The sequence below is a fragment of the Rutilus rutilus genome, assembly GCF_951802725.1.
Source record: "Rutilus rutilus genome assembly, chromosome: 21".
Lineage (NCBI taxonomy): Eukaryota > Metazoa > Chordata > Actinopteri > Cypriniformes > Leuciscidae > Rutilus > Rutilus rutilus.
In genome coordinates, this window is record NC_140226.1 from 10,904,670 (window position 1) to 10,930,064 (window position 25,395).

Below are 25,395 nucleotides of genomic sequence, written 5' to 3' on the forward strand. Positions count from 1 at the left end.
CCCTTTACTTTAAAGCGGAGCGTCTTTAGTTTGGCGGCCACTATTAAAAACTGAAAGGGATGAATGATTTAAAAGGATGTGTGATACCATCTCCATCAAAACAAACGACAGTGAAAAATGAACGCTGGCCGGATGACAGCAAGGAAAGGGGGGAAAACAGCGCATTTAAATATTTAAATGCGCATCCGCCATAATGATAAATGACAACCGAAAACTAGAATCAAGTAGCTATTGATGCAGAAAATGAAATGGGGGAGAGACAGAGAGAGAGAGATAGAGGGAGGAAGAGAGGAATTAACTGAAATAAGGTGTTGAATAGCATCACTTTCATCTTTTACTGTATGTTAGTCCAGCATTCAAACAGAAATGTCACAATTCTGCTCAACTTGTGTTGGCGAGTGACCTAACACTGTCAGTTAACCAATTAGAATTAACGATCACATATGACCACTATTCTCCTGAAGTAGCATACAGTACCGGTCAAAAGTTTGGAAACATTGCTAATTTTAATGTTTTTGAAGTCTCTTATGCTCATTAAGCCTGCAATTATTTGATAAAAAAAAAAAAAAACAGTAATATTGTGAAATATTATTACCATTTAAAATAATTGTTTTCTTTTTTAATATTATTTAAAATAAAATTTATTTCTGTGATGCAAAGCTAAATTTTCATCAGTAATTACTCATGATCCTTCAGAAATTATTCAGATCACAGATCTGGTATCATCTGAATGAGCAGATTCTCTTCTTAAATTTGATGTATAACATTTACTTAACTTTCATCTTATTGTTATATAAAAAGAGATAAAAATATCAAGGCTGAGCAGACAGGGAGGGTTGCAACACTGTATGTACTTATACTGGAACCAAATTTGTGAGTTGTTAACCAATATTTGTTCAATATTTGTACAACTTTGTTGTTTTAAATAGAAAATGTTTCCTCATTTGTTTACTATTTATTTAAATGCTTGATTAAAATAGGGGATTGCATTTTTGATTGGAGATTATAAAAATCATATTTGAGTAAATTTCAAAAGTTCAAAAGTTTGGGTTAAGTAAGAAATGTTTTTAAGAAATTAATACATTTGTTCTGGAAGGATGCATTTAATTGATCAAAAGTAACATTAAATACATTTATTATGTTACAAATTATTTCTATTTCAAATAAATGCTGTTCTTTTGAACTTTCTAGTCATAAAAAAATCCTGGAAAAGATGTTTAACTGTTTCCAAAGCACAACTGTTTTCAACATTGATAATAATAAGAAATGTTTCTTGAGCAGCAAATCATCATATTAGAATGATTTCTGAAGGATCATGTGACACTGAAGACTGGAGTAATGATGCTGAAAGTTCAGCTCTGCATCACAGGAATAAATTACATTAAATTACAATAAAATATAGTATAATAATAACTAAAACAAGAGCACAAATTATTACAACGTGGCCACGATTAAGTAGAACGAGGGAAGAAATTATTATATTGTGCACACAATCTACTTAAAACAAAAGAGCGTATTAGTAAAACATGCTGACATTTTAGTAAGTCATGGGAACAAATTGTTAATTTGTGGCCACTATATGCACTTTTTTTCACCTCATGCACGGGGCTCTGTAATGTGAACAAATAAATGCAGCCTTGATGAGACTTCTTTCAAAAACATTTAAAAAAAACCTTAACCACAAACTTTTGAACTGTAGTGTACAAAATATGCAGGTCTTTTTTTAAAAGGATTGTGTTTTAATTGTAGATAGGCTTATCAACCATTCAAAGGGTGGAGAAAACACTTTACAAATCCATCCCAAGTCCCCACTTCATTTAGGTTGTAATAAAACCCATTCTTGAATGGTAACTGTGCTTCTCTCACCCTCTGACTGCTGTGTTTCTACAGGGGAACAGTGTGGAGATGTCCATGTGGCTTCCCAAGAAGACTCAGCTTCTGGGCTGGTCTGAATCTCTGAAGAGGAGCGGCACTGAACTTCCTGCTGACTTTGACCAGCGGCTGACGGTCCTCAGGAGCAAATGGGATCAACTCGAGGTTTGTCTCTCTCTGTTCAGTCTACTGTATGAACATGACGTGTTTCTACTGCAACAAAGGAGCTTTGAAACTTTATTGTCCTGTTTGGGAAATGGCTGTTAAAAGCACAGAGCGTCACATCAGTCAGGGGTTCCTTTATGGAAAGAAAGTGCTTCCTGAACAGCCGGCTCTCAAAGTCAGAGCTGCTCTGACACAGGTGAGTTTCGCACCTTGATACTGATCTTTCCTTGATCCAGAGCGCCCTGCTGAGATGAGAGGGAAGCGGGCAGGTTGGGAAGATTTAGAGCTGAGAATGCAAGAAAAAGTTGGGAAGACATTGTCAGAATAAAAGTACTGCGTAAATGCATCTTAAAACACATTTGTTTGAACGCTTCCTTTGCGTCAAATTGACATATTTCAAAGTTACCCTGTTTTTCTAAGGCTTTTAAAAATGTCCCTGTAATGTTTCTGCTTGGTTACCGTTTCTTCTATTTTTAAGCTGTTTACTTGTACTTTCTTCCTGGATAAATGCAGCTCATTTATTACACGTTTATCCAAAGTTATTTGCATTTGTAGTTTATTGTTCAAGGGTTTGGGGTCAGTAAGATTTTTATTTATTCATTTATTTAGAAATGACTTCTTTTATATAGCAAGGACGCATTAAATTGATCAAAAGTGACAGTAAAGACATTTCTAATGTTTCTCTTTCAAATAAATTCTGTTATTTTCTGTTCATCATAGTCTAAACTAAATTTTATCACCGTTTTCACAAAAAATATGAGGGAGCACAACTGTTTTCAACATTGATAATAATAAGAAATGTTTCTTTAGCAGCAAATCAGCATATTAGAATGATTTCTGAAGGATCATGTGACCATCTTGCCAACACAGTAATAAATGACATAATCAATTAAAATAGAAAACAATCATTTTAAACTGTAATAATATTTCACAATATTAGTGTATTTTTGATTAAATAAATGCAGCTTTGTGAGCATAATAGACTTTTCAAAAACATTAAATAAATCAACCTCGAACTCAGTGCCGGTCCTAGACTTCTTGGGGCCCTAAGCAAAACCACGGTCAATGCGTTCATGAACAACCCTTATGACCCCCAACCCCTTAATCAACAATCAACAGTGAGTTGAAACAGTCAATATAATAACTTAAAATAAATGTAAAAACAATGGAACAAATACAATAGAAAAAAGGTAAAAATGAAATAAACAATTGAGCCTACTAATAATAATAGCTATACAGAAATTTAATAAAGTAATCAAATGTAAAAAAAAACGTATGAATTATATATATATTGATTCTTAATAAAGTTACTCAAGTTATTTAGTGAAGAGCAGAACTCTTTTGTTGTTCGATTAACATAAAATGACAGACAGCAGGTTTATTGCTGTCACTTTAAGACCAAATGCACAGATCTAATATACTAACAAGCATTTGATTACTTTCCCAACTGTTTATGTTTACTTAAGACATAACGACTGCATTCAAGTGAAAACTGTGAATTTGTCCGTTTAAGCGCACATCCGAAACCCAAAGTAGCCACTTAGTTGTCAGTGTTTCACTCCGCAGGCGCACAGAAAGCTGCCTGGCTTTCACAGCTCAATACGCTTTTAACTCTTTTTATTCCAGCAGGAGACTGTGTATTACAACAGTGATGTTACATGGCTAATTTGGATGTTACGTAGGAAGGGTGACAATGCACCACTTTAAAGCTACACCGTGTAAGATTTTCACCCATCTTGCGGTGTAATTGTATATGACTACCAACTGAATATTACTTTCTAGCCCCTCCCATTCCGATGGCGTTTTAACTCCTACGGTGGCCGTATTATTCCAAGATTAACATGGCTTCCAGTTCGACTTCGTCCATGAGCGTTCCTTCAAGTGATGAGGTTACTTTAGAAAACTATTACAAATCTTTCGCTTCCTTGGCGACTCTGTTACATGTCCTTGAGAATAGGCGTGATCCTCCATCTTCAACAGGCTTTCAAATCTGCCGGCAGTCGCGAGTAATCGCCCCCTCGCATTCGTCACGGTGCCACTGAGTGTAAAAGTGCGAAAGGCGAAGCTTGAATTTCCAGGTATGTCCCTCTTTAGCTAATGTATTTTCAAGATGGAGGCGCAACATGGCTGCCGCCATTCGAGCGACTCGCTCATATGTATTCTGAATGGTTTAGCTGGTGGAAGTAATTACACATGAATGAGCACATATCATTTTGAAAGAACAAAGTGTTTTTTGCTAAGAATCAACTTAAAAAATTACACAGTGTAGCTTTAAGGGAAATGAACGGTATGCGGCATCATGTTTTCATAATCATTGGAAGCCAAAACCACAATTCTATTAATGCATCCCTAGTCATTAAATCATTTTTTGAGAGCAAAAGGGCAACTTGCGTACTTTGTGTATATGGAGGACCGGCACTGCTCAAACTTTTTAACAGTAGTATATTTATATTTTTATGTATATTTTATCAGTATGTTTGTTCCCTCAAAATTTAACCCATGACATTATAGCGCCATACAGAAACCCAGCCCATCATACCAGCATATAGTGGTCAACCATTTCAATGTGTTTATAAGACTGTTAATCAGCTCCCATAAACTTAAAGACCCCCTGTGGTGAAAATCAAGTTTTTAATGTTGTTTATGTCTATGTGATGTTATTAATATGCTTTCAGATAAACCATGTTCAAATTCATAAGTCAACACCAGTATTTTCTCCTTAACACTGCAGTGATCAGTTTCAAAAACGCGGTTTGAAATCGCTGGTGTTTCTGACGTCACAAACTACCAATGTCAGTGTGATTACTATGCTGCGAAGCAGGGGAGTCTCAAGAGAAGCCAGGTTATCCTGGTATATTTTTCTGTTCATATGAAAAATCAGGTACTTTTAGCAATATAGCCGGGTGAATTATGTATATGATGTATATTATGATGTTATGATGCCTTTCTCCACTGACGTTCTGAGTTGTTCTAAAAATCAGCATTCTTAGAAACGTTTTGAAGGCAGACTGAAATGGTGAACGGGAACATGGTCTATGTAACATTAGCGACACATTATTAGCTGTTTAATAATGTAGACAAGCAAAAGGCTAAGCATATTAATAATGAGCGATGCTTTTGTGTTTGCTACAGTTACTTCAGAAAAAGTTGACTGAGTGGGTCTCTGATCTGGTGTCAGTGATTGGAGGCGGGGATAATTTGCATATTCATGAATCCGCAAATACTAAACGAAGCAAGGGTGTAGATTTCCAACTATTTTAAGGCATGAAGATTTTTTTTTTGCAGGAAAAAACCTGATCAAAGATGAGTTTTAAAGGGATACAATTATTGACTAAAGGGGGACTTTAACCAAGGTGGTTTACCAGCTCTAATGACACTGCATGGTACGGCTCGGTACGGCTCACTTTTGGGGACTTTTCCACTGTGTTCAGTACCTAGTACCTGGTACTTTTTTTAGTACCACCTCGGTTGAGGTTCCAAGCGAGCCGTACCGATACTAGAATGTGACGTGTAAACACTGCTGATCACTGTTTGGTCGGAGAGAATCGTCACTATTAACTGGCTCAACCACCTAAACCAGTTCATAAACGACCAGCTTCTACCATCAGAATCTAGTTTTAGCTGCATTTTCCTGCAGGGTAATCACAAGTTTGACTTTTTCTATAAAGGTGAAGTTACACAGCTCTTCACAGTGGTATAATGCTAAATAATTTATCTTCACTAATAATGAGTAAACATATACACCCACGTGGATATGCTTCTGCAATGCTCCTCAAGATTAGCATAACAGCCTTTGATCTGAAACATGAATTTTTTCGGAGAGTTTCAAAGTGTCAAACAACTCACATCTTCCCTCCCTGTCGCAATCAAGCGTTAATTAGAATTATCCAGAAAAGGAATATTCACCGGCGCTTGGCCACGGCAAACTTTCTGACTGGTGTGAGCGTGCGCGACGCGTTTTCGCGATGAGTGGCGTCTGGTTGGGGCGTGTGCGACAGGAATAAACCGTCAGCGGTGCGGAGAGTTCAATCTGAGCGTCGCTGCTCCCTGCACCGCGCATTATGCCGTCTCAATTGCATATTAAACAAGCCTATCAAGTCAGCCATTGGCATCTGCTGTGCTGACACAAATTGTGAATTAAATGAAATTGATGTCCCCTGTCGTATATATTTATGAAGACAGACCATTCTCTGAAGTATTCTGCTTATGAAGAATTTATGATTGCAAACTGTTCCCGAACAAAATAAAGTGGCAATAAATTCCTGTTTTTTTGCCGTGTGACCCTCCAAGGGCATTGGCTTCACCTCCCACTGAGACATTTGTTACTCAGAGAAAACAATGGCGGTATCTGGATTCCATTGAAGCCCGTCAAATCATCTGTATTCAGATGAGTGGAAAGAACAGGGAAATAAAAGGAGAGAGAGAGAGAGAGAGAGAGAGGAATAAACAGTCGCAGGAGAGAGATTCTCCTCTCTGTTCATGAAACTGGACTTTTTGGGCCTGATTGAATTAAATAGTTCATATTACACACTTTTATAGCACTTTTAATGACCCATCCTCTCTGCGACCCACAGAATTAAACAAGCTGGTTTTGTACTGCTACTGTATGTAATGTTTATATGTAAATTTGTATTATGATGTCATAATAATTCATTAGGGCGGGTAAGTTGTTGAATACAGTATGGGCATTAATATGTAAATGTGGGAAGTTATATCCAAATAGTTTTTTCCCCCCATAAATTTCCTGAATTTTTTTTATGATGTTAGAATGCCTGCATAATCCATTGGTTTCTTAATTTGTTTCCTGTATTTTACATTTGTTTATTTTATGTCTGCTAACGTAATTCAATAAGAAATTTAAATGAGCATGACAAAATCTGTTTTTTCTTACAGTTTATCACCACTTAAAATATATTAGAATATTGTCAACATGAAATGGCATTTGCAACCCATTTTACCCATTCTAAAATGTGATGTATTTTCAAATTAAACAAGGAGGAACAAAATGTACACTATCGTTTAAGATTGTTTTATGGTTTTGAAAGAAGTCTGTTATGCTCACCAAGGCAGAATTTATTTGATGAAAATGATAATATTGTAAAATATTATTGCTAAATCAAAATTTTCAGCATCATTACTCCAGTTTTCAGAGTCACATGATCCTTCAGAAAGCATTCTTATATGCTGATTTGCTGCTCAAGAAACATTCCCTATTATTATCAATGTTGAAAAATAAGCAGTTTTTGCTGCCTAATATGTTTGTGGAAACCGTGATAGATTTTCCAGGATTCTTTGATGAATATAAAGTTCAAAAGAGCAGCATTTATTTGAAATAGAAATCTTTTTTAACAATCTACAAGTCTTACTTTCAATTTTGTTCAATTTCATGGTTAAAAGTGTCTCTTTATGACAGGTGGTTGGAGGGGTTTAAAAAGTAAGAGTGATTGGTGATGTCAGCCGAAAAGGAAAGTAGTTTCAGATGTGGAGAAAGTTATTACATTTCAAAAACGGCACGTTTTCACACTCTATGACCGCTAATGTCTCATAAAATCACTATGAGATCTGAATTTGCCTCAGTCAGCCCAGCAGAAAACCTCAACATTTGTTTTCGACCAGAAGAACCCATTTTCACATTAAAGCTACAATGTCCCTTGTCACTGAGTTGAGCCTTCCATTTCCTTTTGCTATTAACACTTTGCTGACAGGAGAGGAACAGATGTGTTAATAAAGGCCGGTCATGGGAGGAAGATGCAGGCTGGATGTGTATGGCCAAACCCTGAGAACTTAATTAACGCTGTATGCTGAAATAGCCACTTCATTGCTGCGTCATAATCACATCTGTTTCCATTCCAGCTTCCCGACACACGGCACACATAAAGGAAAGACAATTACAGCAGCCAGTGTGTGTATTAATTGGATAATGGTGTGTATTGTGCTTGCAATTGCCATCTCAGTATACAAGGTTCAACCTGTCTCTAAAAACTGCAATTCCCAGGCAGGTGGGAATACACACACACGCGCACACACACGCACAGGGAGTCTGCAGCTCAGCATGGTTCTCGCTTCTCTTGCTGTCAGTCGGAGAAAATTGTTCAGCGGAGCCCATTTCTAAAATCATTGGTGTGTTTTTTGCTGCTGATTGTTTGCTATTCAACAAACATTTGAATGTTGCTCTAAAATGCCACTTTGTGCGATGAGATTTTAACCCCTTCAGACTCATCAAAAGAAACTGCCTGTTATCAGACACTTCAGGCGTACAGCAGCAGTGTGGATACAGCAGTCATCACCACATCTCTCTTCTTTATTAAACCCAAATAATATGAGTTGCGTATAAAGCAGTTCTAGCCTGATGTCTGAATGAATTTTGTCTTTGGATCAACACTAAACATACACTTTGCGTTGTTACCATACACTCTCAGAAAAAAAGGTACAAAAGCTGTCACTGGGACAGTACCCTTAAAAAGGGTTCTAATATGTACTATTTAGGTACTAATATGTACACGTTTGGTACCAATATGTACCTTTGAGGGACTTAAATGCACTCTTTAGGTACAAAGGTGCACCTTTTGAAAAGGTACCGCCACAGTGACAGCTTTTGTACCTTTTTTTCTGAGAGTGTAGTTTAAATGTGGTATTTGTGGAAAGACCATAGTAAACTCATGCAACTTAAAGTCATGAAATGGTGTGCTATAAAATAAATTGTATTTGCAATAAAATGTAGTTTCTTTACACTTAAAAAAATTGTTGTAAACACTCCCCACTAACAAAATGTACCTTATTTTTTATTAATTTTATTAAAAAAATATTTTTGTTTAATATTTAGTTTTTTTTGTTTTATTTACCTTTTTTAGTATATATATATATATTTTTTATGCATCATAATACCATTTCTGTCAGGACCACTACCGTCAAATACAATTGACAGTTAGCATACAGTTTGGATTGGCGGTCTGGTTCCGTTCTGGGCAAGAACTCCCTGCGCATCTGTGCAGCCTAGCATGGATAAGAGCAGGGAGATCAGCAATAACCCCCCTTGGGGTAAACAGAACAGAACCAACATGAAAGTTTGCAAATATATTTAGTTCAAGATTTTAAAGTACAACATAATTCGAGAATTTATTCTGATTCAAGGGGAATCAGAATGCCAAATCCTGACTGGGCGAGAGGAGGAGCTGGGGATGGAGGAGGGTAATTAGCTCCTGAGAAACGCGATAGCTGCTGATAATACCGAAGGAGCTTATATATGTATACGGTGATAGGCGTCGTATTCCTATAGGTAGATGTGGATCAGCTGAGGGTCAGCTGATGCGAGCTTGACTAACATGACCTGCCAGAAATAACGCTTCGCTTGATGTTACTACAGTAAAATGGGTGTATAAAATATGGTAAATTGGGCTATCCTGTCATTATTGTTTCTTGAATGTGCTTGTGTGACACCTCTGTTTGTGTCCAATCAGAAAACCCTGGCTGAGCATGTGGAGCCCAGTGTGGGCCAGCGGAGTCAGCGTGAACTTCTGTCTCCAGACACCAGTAGGATGGTGACCCAGCTGGAGAGCCGGATAAAGGAGTTAAAGAGCTGGCTGAGAGAAACCGAGCTCTTCATCTTCAATCTGAATCTCAGACCAGACGCACAACAATGTGAGAGCAGCGCGCAGGACACTGATGACCCACAACACGACCCGCAAGCCACCAAACAGCTGCAGCACTTCAAGGTGAGTGTGAAGAAGAGCTGCGTCTATCTAGAGTTTACTTCAGGGTTTTCATGCCATGGCTGTTGGTCACTTTTACTACAGGTTTAGATCCTTTGGCTGCCATTTCTGCTCCACTAGTGTCACCAAATGGAATTTCAAAAATGATAAATGTTCTCAGACAGGTGTCCCAAACACTACCCATTGATTGAACTTAGCATGGCTGTGCTGTAAGACAGCGTCAAAGAAGGAACCATCTGAAACAATGGAAACGTCAAACAGCTAATTTCCATACATCGTATATATGGTGATGTATAAAAAAACAGTTCTAGCCAATAATTTAACATAGGTCAGTCTCTAACCTGAAGCCAAGTGCCTCTCAGCTTCCTTGCTTTTGCGTTGCATCACTAATGATAGGTCGATATAATTTCTACAATTAATATTTTCTATATGCGTTAAAATAGCTCGATTAACTCTTTCCCCGCCAACGATTTTTATAAAATTTGCCAACCACCACCAGCGTTTTTGATCAATTTTACAAAAATTGCATGGCCCCCAGAATATTTTGTTGTATGAATATCTGAACATGCAATATATCTAAAGAAAGAACAGACCCTCTGCTTTTAAAGCAGAATTTAAAACGTTTTATTATAGCTTCATGCATTCTTTTTTATCAACACTTGAATATGGGCTAGTTTCATAATAATGATAATGAATTAATAATAATGAATTTCATAATAAAGATGAGAAAATCCCATTTTTGTCAAAGTCTACATCTGGATGTGATTCAGAGCGATGATCACATCACAGTAGTAATAGATCGAGTCCATCAACACCCCCAAAGCTTCACAGTCCTGTGCCTCGTCCTGGGTCGACATTTCATTGGGTAACATTCGCCAGTTTTGTTTTAAATTCTGTTTAATGTTGATGATAGCATTATTTTACATATGCATATTACATATGCTATCGCTCGTTTCTGCATCTTATTCGCATGTGCTTTGATCAGGAGATTTAGTACTCTTTCAGAAGATGTGTCATAGCGCCCCCTAGTGTGTAACAGTGGACATTAACCTGGACATTTCCGTGTTTGGCGGGGAAAGAGTTAAGGAACCTTTTTTTTTTTTTTATGTAGCCCTGTAAATGTCAAAGCCTATTAAATGTTACAAATTATGGCTTTTCAATTATGCTATGATGTTGAATGGCTATAATTACTCATTTCATTCACAGAAAAATCCAATTAATAGAGACATCAATAGCAGTATATTGGTATTATTGATATTGGCCTTCATTCATAGTACTTGGTAAAAAAAAAAGTTGCCATTAAACATTTAAAATATACAGTCTTTGTTGTTTCTACAATCATTTTGAGATTCAGTGCAAATATATGTATTAGCCTAAAAATAAATGGCAAAGTTTAATGGTAAGTGCAATAAATCATGATTAATTACAGGAAAATGTGTGATTAGTTGGTTAATTGATTGACAGCGAGAAGGATCAGAGCAGTATAAAGTATACATAAAGTTTTGGAGCATAAGAGTTGAATTAAGTTATTCATGTTATTATATTTCATTTCCATTTCCAGACATGCAGAAAGCTTTAGTTTTCCGATTTGTAATTCTCTAATTTACATTCATTTACAAAAGTTTACGCATCTCCTATCGCATTTGCTGAGACTTTGCTTTTTCAGAGCAGCTTTCACTAAACCATAATGCACACTTAAACTATAATACATGACGGCATCATGTCAGGTAGTCTGGGTGTATAGCATATACACAAAAATGAAACTGCTTAGTCAAACTGCACAGGAGAGAACCGCTCTCTAAAAAAACAACCTGCTTCGCTTGATCCGTGCTCCTTTAATAAATACAGGGCAAAAAGCACACATCAAATCCCCTGACTGAAAATCCATATGAAATAATTATTTGAGTTAAAATCCTGAGAAACAGCTTGGAGTATTAATCAAGACGTGTCAAAACACAGGTAGTGGAGCTGATTACATCCACCTGCTGAGTGACAAACATAAGTGAGGAAAAGCTTTAAATATACACAGAGCTAAATGATCAGGAGGGGGAAAATAAGGCTCACTTTCTCCTTTGATCAAATGACGTGCAGCCAAAAAGGCTGACATTGATTTCTCAGGGATAATCCAGAGAAAATAGCAATTCAATGATCGGAAATATTTGTAAGTGCGATGTATATGGACTCTGCCATTGCACTACAAGGAAAGAATGAGAAAGGAGGATGATTACATGGATCTGTTTTTTTTTCGTCTGCTTTTGAAGCATGAATTGGCTAACTGGCGTGACTTGGCGTGATCACAGAGCACTTGAAAAGCATCAGCGGGAGAGCTGAGATCTACAGTACACCTCTCTAAATCTCTGAAACAGCACCGTTCTCAAACTTAAAGTGCGCTGCACTTAAAAGCAGCATGAAATGGTGTTTGCAGCCTGTTTTACTTCTGTAATCGGACATTTTTGTGAGTGAAAACTGTATATAATGTAGGCAGGGACTTGATTGGAAAATGTACCAATCTAGTTTTCTTATAATAATAATTGTTTAAATAATAATAATATGATTTTTATTAAAGGGAAAGTTCACCCAAAAATCATTCATTTACTCATGCTCAAGTTGTTCCAAACCTGTAGATGACAGAATTTTCATTTTTGTGTTAACCATCCCTTTAATATTATTATTAATGTATTTATTTATTTAAAAAGTATGTATGTATTTATTAATTTAATAATACAAATAATTAACACAAAAATACATTAAATTAAATGTTAAAAATAATAAAATATTGAAAGCATGCACTTTCATTTGAAACCTTGATTTTTAAAATGTTAAAATTGAAAACTAGAAGTCTTTTTGTGCACGTGATAATTTTTTCTGCATTTATCACTAATAGGGTCTCTGTATTTTTTTTTTATCATATTATAGTAATGGATTCTATTAAACCAGTAACCAACTCAAGGTAGTGTGTGACAGAGTTTTTACCATAGATAAGGGACTGCTAGTCATTGTAAGGTTATTTTTTTGTGGCCGACTGCTGTAATGTTATTCGTGTGTATGATAGTTGTTTACCGTTTCGGAAAGAGTCGAGGGTTTGAGATTACCCCAGAAACTCAGCATTTTGTGATTTTGATCAATTCATCCCAGATTATTGTGTTTTAATTGAACATCAGTTTTGGCAGTTTAAGAGTTTATCTATGACCTGTCTGTGTAACTAAAATCTATATGTAGTGCCTCACGGCTGGAGCTGCTGGAATGTGTCTGTTCAGTGTAGATTCCTGATGCCAATAAAAGGCTGAAAGGATGTGTAAAGGGAGAGATAGTGAGACACTTCGTTATGAGTAACAGGTATGGTCACCCTTTAAAATGTCATCATAAAAATGTCTGTCTTCCGCTGAATGAAAAGCATTAAGTTCTTTACTTGCTAGGGGGAGTGGAGTGTCTAAAATTAGACTCTATTGTATCTTAACCTTCACTGGTCAGGCGGCTCAGAGTAGTTGGCTGCCAATTTCACTTCTTTCATTAATAACTGTCTTTCCTTTAATAGTGCGCCTTCATGATATTAAAACCCGAGGGTTGGACTTTTCCTGTCAGGGAGAGGAGACATGACGGGATCCGCATGCCAACTTTGGTCATTAGTTAACAATCGTTTTACTTACAGAATTCATTGTATCCTGAAGATTTGTCATTTCTATAAATATAAGAAAATAATGCTTTTACTCATTAGGGATGAATATTTCTGTTCAAATGATTGCTGTTCTTTTGAACTGTCTATTCATCAAAGCGTCCTGAAAAAAACAATGGTGTCATGTTTCCACAAAACATATTAAGCAGCACAATGCTTTTCAACATTGATGATAATAAGAAATGTTTCTTGAGCACATTGGAATATTAGACTGATTTCTGAAGGATCATGTGACACTGAAGACTGGAGTAATGATCATCACAGGAATAAATTACATTTCTAAAATATATTCAAATAAAATAATTTTATTTGAAATTTAAATATATAATGCACTGTAGAGTTCTGTGAGAGAATTCATTATAGATGGTGGATGGATTGGAGACAAATGTTTATTACAAATATTCTTATTTCAATATATTATGTATTTACTCAACCTGATTATAATGAAAAGTAATAAAGTAATGAAGTTAATTAATTCAGTCCAGTAAAATGGACTTAACTTTACTCAACATTGTGAGTTATGCATTTTTATGTTTAGAGTTGTATGTTGTTAACTTAAAAATGGTTAAGCTCCTCACAAAAAACGTCATGATTTGAGGTATCGTTCATTTCTGTGGCATAATTTATACGTTGATGTATCTCTTGGGGTCACTAACCTCGAGTATTGAGCCACAGTGAGACTCGATGGTGGACACACCACTAATAACCGTACTAGATCTTCTTCTTTGTCTTAGCGATTATTGTCTTTTTCAGTGATTGCTGTCGAGCAGCGCCAAGAGCCCTTTCAAAAACACCTCCAACTCCAAACCACGTTCCTATTAAAGGAATTTCACAGGAGAATTAGACTAAATGGAAGCCAGACTGAATATCTGCGGCAGCATTCGAGTCAGAGTCCATCTCCACGTCTGCCCGGCACCTTTGATCAGCTCGCCGCAGCGTGGGGCCCCGGGGCCTCATCCTCCGGGTCCCGTCAGCCTGATTGAATGTGACGGCGCAGATATAATATCAATACTTTCTCCATGATTAGGAATAAGGAACTCCTGTTCTTTGGCAAGTGCTAACCGCATTAAGCCAGTTCTGGGACGGGCGCGCGAGAGCGCCAAACACAGAGTTAGTGTCTCATCAGCTAGTAATGGGGAGCAGACAGGTGACAGGCCTGTTCATTACACACACAATCGACTGGCCGCACACACACACAGATGCACAGAGTCGTATTTTTCATTATACATCCATGCCGCTTGCTTTCATTTACAGGCGCTAATGAGAAAATGTCCCCATTGATGGCAATGTTATCACTTTGCTGCCATTTGTTTGCTTTAGCACGGTAAAGAGGACGTCTGCCGTTCGTAACACATTAGTCTCATTTTGAAAACACTGTCAGTTTTTTTGTCTTAAAGGGAAAAATAATTAAAAATAAGCATCCTTTGACAACAAGCTTTATGGAAGGTCACTGACAGCCCGACTCAAACCAATGCGTTTCCGTCTCGGGTAATTTAGACGTATTTGAAATAACGAACACGTCAAGCAGAATGCAAAACAGGATCCTTCATCGTGATCGTTTTTCCTGTATAATATGACTAGCGTCAGTCTGCTGACATCGAGTTTTGTCTTGCTTGAAGGTTGGTTAAGTTTGCTTTTATTGTCTATCCACTCACTGCGGTACTATTTCTCTCTATTAGTGCGTCGGGATCGAGGCCTCGACTGACAGGCGTTGATGAAACCCGAGCAGGCCGGAGCCGAGGGGACGTGTCTGGGAACAAATGGCCGACATGAATTCATTATACTCATTTGCGATAACAAGTGCTTGTGGTTTTAATTGACTTAATCAACAAATAGAATTAATCAGAGATTTCTAATTAATGATAATTGATTGAATATCCACTGGGTCACTGTCAGAGCTCCGTTCCCGTGTCCTTGCCGTCACTGTAGGGGATTTGGGGCTCCGCTCCTCAATCTCGCCGAGATTAATTGAAAATGTTAAAATTGCAGCGGCTGTAAAGAGCGAAATGAAGTGTGCGCTCGTTTTTCCCGGCGGAGAACGAGAAACAAATACCCCCGAAACCGAAAGAGCAGAGCCTGTCGTCTGGCTTTTTTTGTGTGTTAATCCTCTGGAAAGCACGTCAGCGCCGGTGCACGCGTCATTTAAACTCTCCTCGCGCTTAAGTCGCACTGCACACCAAAAAAAAAAGAAGAAAAAAAAGTCCGAATATCATAAGGCTTAGATTTTAATGAAATTAAGTGGGAGGGAGAGATGGGGAATTGGAGTTTAAAGGCTTTAGGCTGCGTCTGGATGGAGGCATGGTCTGTTCTCATTTTGTGCTGAATAAAGAGATAAGCAGTTTTTTGGAGGAACACTCTGGGGAGGTCTGTGTAATACACATGCATCTTCACGGCTCGGCTCTCCGCCTCAGGTGTGATTACAGACTCTGATAGCGAGAGACCTGTAGATTAATACTGTACACCAGATGGATTTAGCCACACGATAACAGCCAGGGGAGGGAGATGAGAGAGAATAGTCATACCGTCGTTCTGAAGATTGCGTTGGCGCCTAAGCACGTCGTGAGACGCCTGATCCTCTGATAGCTTTATTAAACAGCACCTGATGGATGATCCACCCGTGATCTTGTCTGTTCTTACAACTGAAGGGTGGCTATATATGTTTTGTTTCTCAAAATACTCCCCAGGGTTCATTTTATTGCTCGGTTCTGAAGCACAATGTGAAGTGGACACAAACTCTTGGGACATAATTAGTTAACTTTTATTAATGATACGATCAATAAGTTATGACAACATATGCTTTTACATTACTTTAACTCACCAAAATAAGTTAAGCTATTCAAGATTTGACAAATTTAAGTCAGTTTAATTTAATTTGAGTTGAAATGACTTGCAGTTTTAAGTACAATCAACAGCAACTTTTTTTTAAGTTTAGTTTTGATTTCAATTATTTTGCACTCTGTCATTGTTAGTGTTAGTATTTACTACAGTATTTTTTTTAGTTCCAGTTTTATTTTTTATTTTAGTTTTAGTATTTACTTTTTAGGCTGCCAAAGTTCATGTCTTAAGTGGTAAAGTTGAATTTCTCTCCACAGTCTAGTGACATTTTTATAGTTAATGCAGGTTGGGTGTAAAGTTTTATACTTTGTATATATCATGTATTTTTTATAGTAATTCATCAAATTAGTTAATTATATATATTTTTTGGAGTCATGAACATATCTTTTAGTTTAGTAATTGTTTATCCAAGTTATTTTCTCATTTAGTTTCCATTTTAGTTTGTGTTAATTGCAGTAATGCTGCAATTAATGTAGTTCATTAGTCTAATTGTTGGCTATTTAAAGTTCCCAAGCAACGTAGTAACTTACCGCTTTCCATATTTACAGTCACAGTTGTGCATGTATCTGCATTTTACAGCGGCTTTGAATGCAGCTTTGAGTCGGAGCTACAAATGAGATCATATTTGACATATTGTAAGGGTTTGGAGTTTTAACACGTTTTAATATGCATAACAGCTCAGATTGTTTGTTCTTGAGAGAATTAGAAGAGAAATGTTTGCGTTCATATGGACTTTTTGAGACATTGTTGAAATCTGTTCTGAAACTGGAGTCTCATTGCAGTCTAGGAGAAACAATTGAGATACTTTTCATTTGTGATTTTTTTTTTTCTTTTCTTTCACAATATGCTGTTCTGTCTCTCTCTGTCTACCTCTTTCAGTGTTTTGATATCTGACTGAGGCACCAGGGCCCGCTGGCCCCCTGCCAGCGCTTCAGTCTCAGTGCTGGTTTGTGGCTCTGAAATGGAGTCATTGTGTGGATTCACACAGTGGAGGAAAAACAGCCTACTCACTGCACCGTGTGTTTGAAAAAGCTTTTTAGCAAATATTGGCCTACTATACTGCACTGTTCCTCTTCCTCAATAAGACTCGATCAGTTTATGAGAACCAGTAATGCAGAAACAGTGTCATTTTTCTAGTGTTTTGTATGTCTAAAACCTCAATGTGGCATACAGTACATGCAGTGATGTAGTCTCAAGTTTTGAGCTATTTAATCTGAGGGGAACTGTGGTATCGATTAAACATAGTCATCTGTATTTTATTGACATATCTGAAGGGTGAAGTTACTGTAGGTTAAGAACTGAGTTGTAGCCTGTTGGATTCTATTGGAATCAGGTGTGGTTCATATTGCTACTTATTCTGATCAAGAAATTCTCACTTAAAGGGATACTCCACTTTTTTCGGAAATATGCTCATTTTACATCTCCCCCAGAGTTAAACAGTTGAGTTTTACCGTTTTAGAATCCATTCAGCCGAACTCCGGGTCTGACGGTACCACTTTTAGCATAGCTTAGCACAGATCATTGATTCTGATGAGTCCAGTAGCATTTCTTTCAAAATGACCAAAGAGTTTCAATATTTTTCCTATTTAAAACTTGACTCTTCTGTAGTTAAACCGTGTACTAAGATCGACGGAAAATGAAAAGTTGCGATTTTCTAAGCCTATATGACTAGGAACTACTCTCATTCCGGCGTAATAATCAAGGAACTGTGCGGCTGTACCATGAGTGCAGCAGGCGTAATGATATGACGCAGCGCCTGAAAATAGGTCTAATAGGTTAGTCAAACTTAGTCCCGGTCACGTTGGAAGAAGTTACCGAGCTGGGGACTATTTTCAGGCGCAGCGTCATATCATTACGCCTGCTGCACCCATGGTACAGCCGCACAGTTCCTTGATTATTACGCCGGAATGAGAGTAGTTCCTAGTCATATAGGCTTAGAAAATCGCAACTTTTCATTTTCCGTCGATCTTAGTACACGGTTTAACTACAGAAGAGTCAAGTTTTAAATAGGAAAAATATTGAAACTCTTTGGTCATTTTGAAAGAAATGCTACTGGACTCGTCTGAATCAATGATCTATGCTAAGCTATGCTAAAAGTGGTACCGTCAGACCCGGAGTTCGGCTGAATGGATTCTAAAACGGTAAAACTCAACTGTTTAACTCTGGGGGAGATGTAAAATGAGCTTATTTCCGAAAAAAGTGGAGTATCCCTTTAAACGGGAAATCTTCTGACTGACATGGAAGTAGAGCTATCACTAACGATTGTATTTGTAATCTACTTATCTGACAATTATTTGACGATTAATCAAGTAATTGTATATTTTTTTGGTAATAAAAATAGACCTAAGTGAACAATAACCATTAAAATGCCTACATACGTATAATAACAATGAAGCAATAATAATTGGTTCAGAAAAAATATTAAAAGCAAGTAATCATGGTTTTGTTGAACAACACTGTTAAAATGCATAATGCAATATACATAATATAAACATAATCAACGTATGTACATTATGTGGGCACTAACAACCGTTTGATTGCTGTTGTTACACTTTACAGCATGATCAAATCCTTGATTAATATTGTCCAAACAACATTCATGTCCACTTAATCTTTAATATAAGGCCACTTCTTTATGATAGAAATGCTACAACCAAATTTCTTGAACATGTGGACATCAAAACATGTAAATTCAGTGCAAGGGTTTAAACATATATTTTTAAATCACGATGAACAACGGTTTGCATATTTAGAAACATATATTGATGTATTTATTCTCCTGTGATCTCCTCCCATTATGATTTACATTACAAATCTGGTGAAATGGCGCACGATGCGTTCCCAGATGAACGTTATAAACAACCCAAACCCAAAGAGTATGCAGCGCTGGAGTTTGTTAACCGAGCTGCTGAGATGATAACAGTGCAACTCTTCACTATGAAACACAAAGCGTGTCAGACTTTATGCATTCCCAAATGCACACTACCAAACAAACAGCACATGCAGAGACTGAGCTCGTGTGGAGTAGCATTTACTGTGAACTGAGCCTCTTTGAGACGGAAGAAAAGCCCTGAAAACCGTCCGCAGCGCATATATTTATTTAACTGAATAACAGCTTTTGTGATTTCACAATAGCACTATGCTAGATTATGATTTTAAATGGTTTTAATTAGGGCTGTCAAATCAATTAATCACATCTAACATAAAAGTTTGTGTTTATATAACACAATTGTGTTTATATTGTGTGTATATATTATGTATTATATTATTATATTTTATTATACAGTGCTATGCATAAGTTTAGACACCCATGCTAAAGTTGACTAAAAAGAGGAATAAAAAATCATCTTTTGGAAATTGAACTTAATGCCTTAATTAAAAAATTAGGAAAAATTCAACCTTTAAGGACACCAATTTTCTTTGTGAATGAATATCGTAAATAAATAAATGTTCTTCCTTAAAATACAGGGTGCATAAGTTTGGACACCCCTATGTTAAATTCCCATAGAGGCAGGCAGATTTTTATTTTTAAGTATTTAAAAAAAAAAAATGTTTAGGATACTATGCATCCTGATAAAGTTCCCTTGGCCTTTCCATAAGATCATCTCTCAATGCAAATCAAACTAGCTATTAGGCTAACTGAAATGAAACCATGCCAATCTCTAGGTATGGTGAAGGCTATGTGATGATGTGGGGCTATTTTAATTCCAAAGGCCAAGGGAACTTTATCAGGATGCATAGTATCCTGGATCCATGAAGTAACTGGCCTTTAAAAATAAAAATCTGCCTGCCTCTATGGGAATTTAACATAGGGGTGTCCAGACTTATGCACCCTGTATTTTAAGGAAGAATATTTATTTATTTACGATACATTATTCATTCACAAAGAAAATTGGTGTCCTTAAAGGTTGGATTTTTCCAAATTTTTTAAATTAAGGCATTAAGTTCAGTTTCCAAAAGATGATTTTTTATTCCTCTTTTTAGTCAACTTTAGTATGGGTGTCTAAACTTATGCATAGCACTGTACGCCTCTTCCGGTATTTTCCAGTTAATCGACACAGGCAATTTGCAATCGAGGATTTTTTAAAATCAAGTTCTCGAATTTAATCGAGGAATCGTGACATCCCTACATGCAATTTAACAAATCTTTACATTTTATTTCTGTTATTTAAAGGAATGCCTTTTTGTCACAATGTCTTTCCAGTTATGTTTAAAAAAAGTCTCATTTTTATTCTGAATTCTAATAGTCTATTAACAAAAACAAACAAAAAACTCTAAATGAGTTTTTTTGTGAATCCTTTTTTCAGTTTTTCTGAAACTGAGTTCTTAAAACAAGCTACATTTGCTGTATAGGATATTGAGTGATGTCTAGATTGTATCTTTAATATGAGTGTATTTTGTCTTACTGCACTGGCTGAGTTTTGTTTAGTACGGTAATAAAGTAAAAGAAGAAAAAGTAATAAACATCAGCCAGTGCAGTAAGACAAAATATACTCGTATTACTTTTACTTTGTTACTAAATAAAGCCCTGCCAGTGCAGAGACAAAATACACTTATATTAAAGAGGCAATCTATGAAAACAAGTCTTAATATATTATGCAGTGCTGCTTTTCAAGTAAATAACTATTTAACTATTTTTAGATGTTTTGGCTGAAGAGTCTAGTCTATTAATGTGTGGTGAAACGTATAGTTGCCGAATAAAATCGTCTTTTTCACTTCGTTTTTTTGTGGGCAGAATCCATCACATGTTTGGTGGGCATTTATCTGAAGCCGATATCAGAGGCTGAACAATATCATGTGCTGCCTACTGCGTCCGAGAAAATGTTAAACAAAGACAAGCTATTTTATTATCAGATATTTGCATGTCTTTAAGAAGCCAGGGAACCACATTTTCCAGACACCGTCCACCGATCAAAAAAGTGTCCGTTTGAGTGTCAGTTTTCCATCTCCTCACACGTTTCTGTCAAAGTTTCAACTCTTGGGCATGATAACTCTATCAGAGCGTGCTTGCTCCTCGGCCTCCTCTCCGGCATGCCGCCGTTGAATTTTACAGTCTCATTACCTGTTTAAAAGACACGGGAGAGGGAAATATGCTAAAACAGAGGAACGAAGCACTCCGGGAAAAATAAAATCCAATTTAAATGTAATGGTGAAATGTAATGGTGTTTAATATTTATTGAAAAATGTACAGAAAATGTAAGGCGGTGCTTTTCGAGGCTGGTGGGATTTGCATAAATTGTTCTCTGAATGTTTTCGTCCCATACCACACATGGAGTAGCACCGTCTCTTCGCAAAGCTGCCGCTGCATATTTAAAAGGGGTTTTGGTGCAGGTGAGAGACCGTCAGAATACCTGCAACCCTTCCAAAGCGTGGTGTTGTCGTCTTTGGGAGAGTCTATATGCTCTGGCGGTTTCATTAAACAAGTGTCATAGCTGGACACTGAAGCATGGGAGTGCAGCTTTGGCCTTTAAATATTTAATTCTGTCGTGTTTATAGGGAGAGGGGGATGTGATTTACACGCTCCTGACAGCCTGAATTGTTGCGAAGACCTCATCAAGCGCACAGGAGTCTCTCTTTCTCTCTCAGTGTCAGTTTCTCTCTCTCTCTCTTCATTCACTATGTTCATTCATGGCTCTGAGGAGCAGTGAGTTCACATATATGACTAGCAATAAACCCCATGTTGTAGTTGTGGCAAATGTTGGAGAATAGTTTGTTAAAAGTCTTTCTTTAGTAGACCGCACTACATTTTTCAGTAGTGAGGTTGTAGCTCAGTGTCTGTATCAAGGTGTTTTTTCACTATTTCTTTCCCTTTGTATTGTGTATGAATAATACACACGAATAAACACACTTTGTTAGAATGGATCTCTCCATATCTCAAGTAACTTTGGGAAGACAGATTCATTTTAGCGGTTCATTTAATTTTACTATGGTTCAAACAAATCATTACTCAGTAGGATTCCCAGAAGTCCCTGAGTAACATTTTGCCATCTTTTCAAGTTTTCAGTAACATTAAATGTTTTAAAAATGTACCTATTGCTTCATTAGTTCAAACAAATCTAATTAATTGTAGCTTTTTTTTCCTTCATTTAAAGAGTTCATGTCAATGGATTGGCTACAAAAAAAGAATTCATATATAAAATATATTTTGAATATAAAAATATTTTATATTCAAAACCTATTCAGCTTTTTATATATTTGTTTGTATTATTTTTTTATCAGTTATGTTTTTTATACAGCTTTTTATCATTGTTTTTTGTATTTAAATTAATTATGGTGTTTTTTAGTTTTTATTTGTTTATTATTATTTACACTCTAAAAAAATACTGGGTTCTTTCAACCCATGTTTGGGTCAAATGTGGACAAACCCAACCTTTGGTTTACATTTTTCCATAACATTTTTCCATATTTGACCCAAACATGATTTGAAACAACCCAACATTTTTTAGAGTGTAGGTTTGTTTTTACAACTTTTTATCAATGGTTTTGTATTAATTTCTGTCAATCACAGTGTTTTTAGTTTTATTATTTAGGTTTGTTTTATACAGCTTTTAATCAATACTTTTTGTATTAATTTCTATCAATGAGAGTGTTCTTATTTTTATTTAGTTTTCTTTTTATCCTTTTTTTGTATGAATTTCCATATATAAATTTGTGTTTTTGGTTTGATTATTTTGTGTATTTAGGTTTATGCTTTCACTGTAAATTATATCAGTTTTTTATGCCAGATAATTACATATATAACTTCATATAACTGAAGCCTATTGCTCCCTTTAAGGGATAGTTCACCCAAAAATTCTGTCATTAATTACTCATCCTCATGTCGTTCCAAACCCATAAGACCTTTGTTTATCTTCAGAACACAAATGAAGATATTTTTGATGAAATCCGAGAGATGAACGAAGGTCTTATAGGTTTGGAACGACATGAGGATGGGTAATTAACGACAGAATTTTCATTTTTGGGTCAAATTACTCTTTAAGTAGGCCTACCTTCAGTTTAGTTTGTCGCTTTGTGACTTCTTGTATAGCTAACTACTTTTTCAAATGGCATACTTGACTGTAGTCTCCACAAGCTCAGCTTCAAAGTTAAGCTTTTAGAGTTATGTTGTGCTTCCTGTTCTTTGGTAAAACTCTGGCATTAACATATGAACCTTGCCCCCTTAACCTGATGACAGGGATGTTTAACCCTGTTTACAATCTATGAGTGTTTGAGAAGACTGTCCTGCTCCTGTCTCTGCAGGCTCTGTGTATGGAGGTGCGGGGCAGACGGAAGGGCATTTCCTCCGTGCTGAGGCTCTGTCAGAGGCTGTTGGATGGGCCTGAACAGCAGAGCTCAGAGGCAGAGCACCAGTCACTGCAGCTGCTGCAGGTCAACCTGGAGAGACGCTGGGAGGCCATCGTCATGCAGGTCCTTCAGTGGCAGACCAGACTGAAACACTCGCTGGGCAGAGACCAGGTCACATATGCTTTACACTACAGTTACAAGTAAACAAGAGAACATATGTATTGCGAATATAAACAGGGTAGTGCTGTCTGAGATCCACGCTGTGGACGGTTTAATTGTGTTAGTGGTGGAGTGGCATACTAGCAAACTGTTTACTGCAAACTATTTTCTGTTTACTTTATTTATTTTAAAAAAAGCAGTTGTATGCTCCGTTTGCATTATTTAGCATCTAATTCACTAAAGGAATTATGCAAATTGGTGCAAACAACATGGTGATTTTTCTTTTTCTTGCAAATACACACAAATGCCTCTTTTAATTAAACAAAATGGTTTACTACCAATTTTCCATAACTCTAAAAAAGGCGCAGTCTGTAAGTAATTTGTGTAATTTAAATATGCATGGCAGAGTGCTATAGCAGCGCAAATAGCGTAAAGTGCCCATAACTGTTTTGTGAATTAATCTGAGTGTGTGAGCAGTATGCAATGATAAACAATAGTATGCTATGTTGTTGTTACTGTACATGACCTTACTATGTTGGATGTTTAATTCAACAACTGTGCGTCCATCTTGACATCTTAATTTTTGACAGTCCATTTAAATATTTTGTCAATAAGGAGATGTTAAAATCCGTATCCGTAATCCTCAGGATCCTAATGCAACCATTCAAATTCAACATACGGATATGAATTCGTTTTTTATTCAACCCACTGGAATCGGCTCTTTGAGGATCTCCTTATATGTTGCTCTGGTCAAAGAAAGCTGCCCAGGCCGATGTTAAGCAGAAATACACTAGTACCAATAATATAGTGCAGCACTGCTGGAACAGTGTAATAAGAATGATGTATAAGGCAGGGAAAGTGGCCACATATTATTCTTGAATACACAGAGTAAGGGGACAGTGGCTAGATGCGCTCCCCAGATACTCACTGCACTGTGAACTCAATCGATTACAAATGCTGCCAGAAGTAACTGACTGTTCTTAATGTATATTGAGTAACCCGTAGCAATGAAATAACTTGATCTTGTATCCCTATCCTGCACTGAAAGGGAGGAAGTAGTCTCATAAAGCACATAACATGTGCACATACCGTGTTCACCCGCGTATAAAAAGACTTCCCATCCTGAAAACGGAAGCCTTAACTAGTCTCTTATTGTATGTGTGGGACCGTTACAGTTCGTGTTAAACAGGGGAGTGGGCCAAGGGCTAGACTTCGCCTTTTGTCATGTAGATGTTGTGCATTCCTGCATGGCAGCAGCAGGGCTCTGGGGAGGCTGCGTGCTTCACACAGAAAAGCCCAGCAACCTGTTTGTGAACGTCCACTCACTTACACAGGGAAGACAAATTACTCGCCCCTCTCTCAGCTTGACCTTGCGGGGCTGAAGTGCAATTTCACTTTTTTGCGGGTGCAGAATAAAGGGAAATAAAAATAATAGGTAGAGTTTGTTTTTGTGAATACAGTACACTTTGTGAGATGATGAAATAGCTGACTGGTGAATGCTTCAGGAGGCCTTGCTCACAACAAGTCTTGCGTCTGAAAAAAAAATCCAATCGTTACACTTTTAACAGGATTTTTTTTTTCTTTAGAATATCAAGAATTCAGTTTGAAGGTCAATGAAAGAGATAATGATTTTTAAGTTAACTTTCATCCACTCTGAAGGGAGTGGTAAACCAGTGAGAGAGCAACTGTTAAAAGGAA

The 25,395-nt window shown here is 36.8% G+C and overlaps 1 protein-coding gene across 2 annotated transcripts in view; it reads left to right on the forward strand.

Annotated features, from left to right (window-relative positions):
• Positions 1-25,395, forward strand: part of akap6 (A kinase (PRKA) anchor protein 6) — a 164,656-nt gene that overhangs the window by 131,589 nt on the left and 7,672 nt on the right. For both annotated transcript variants that reach the window (XM_084394075.1, XM_084394076.1), the window contains 3 exons: positions 1,891-2,037; positions 9,495-9,749; positions 23,494-23,709. In XM_084394075.1, coding sequence (XP_084250201.1) covers positions 1,891-2,037; positions 9,495-9,749; positions 23,494-23,709 — 618 coding nt within the window. The remainder of the gene's footprint in view (positions 1-1,890; positions 2,038-9,494; positions 9,750-23,493; positions 23,710-25,395) is intronic.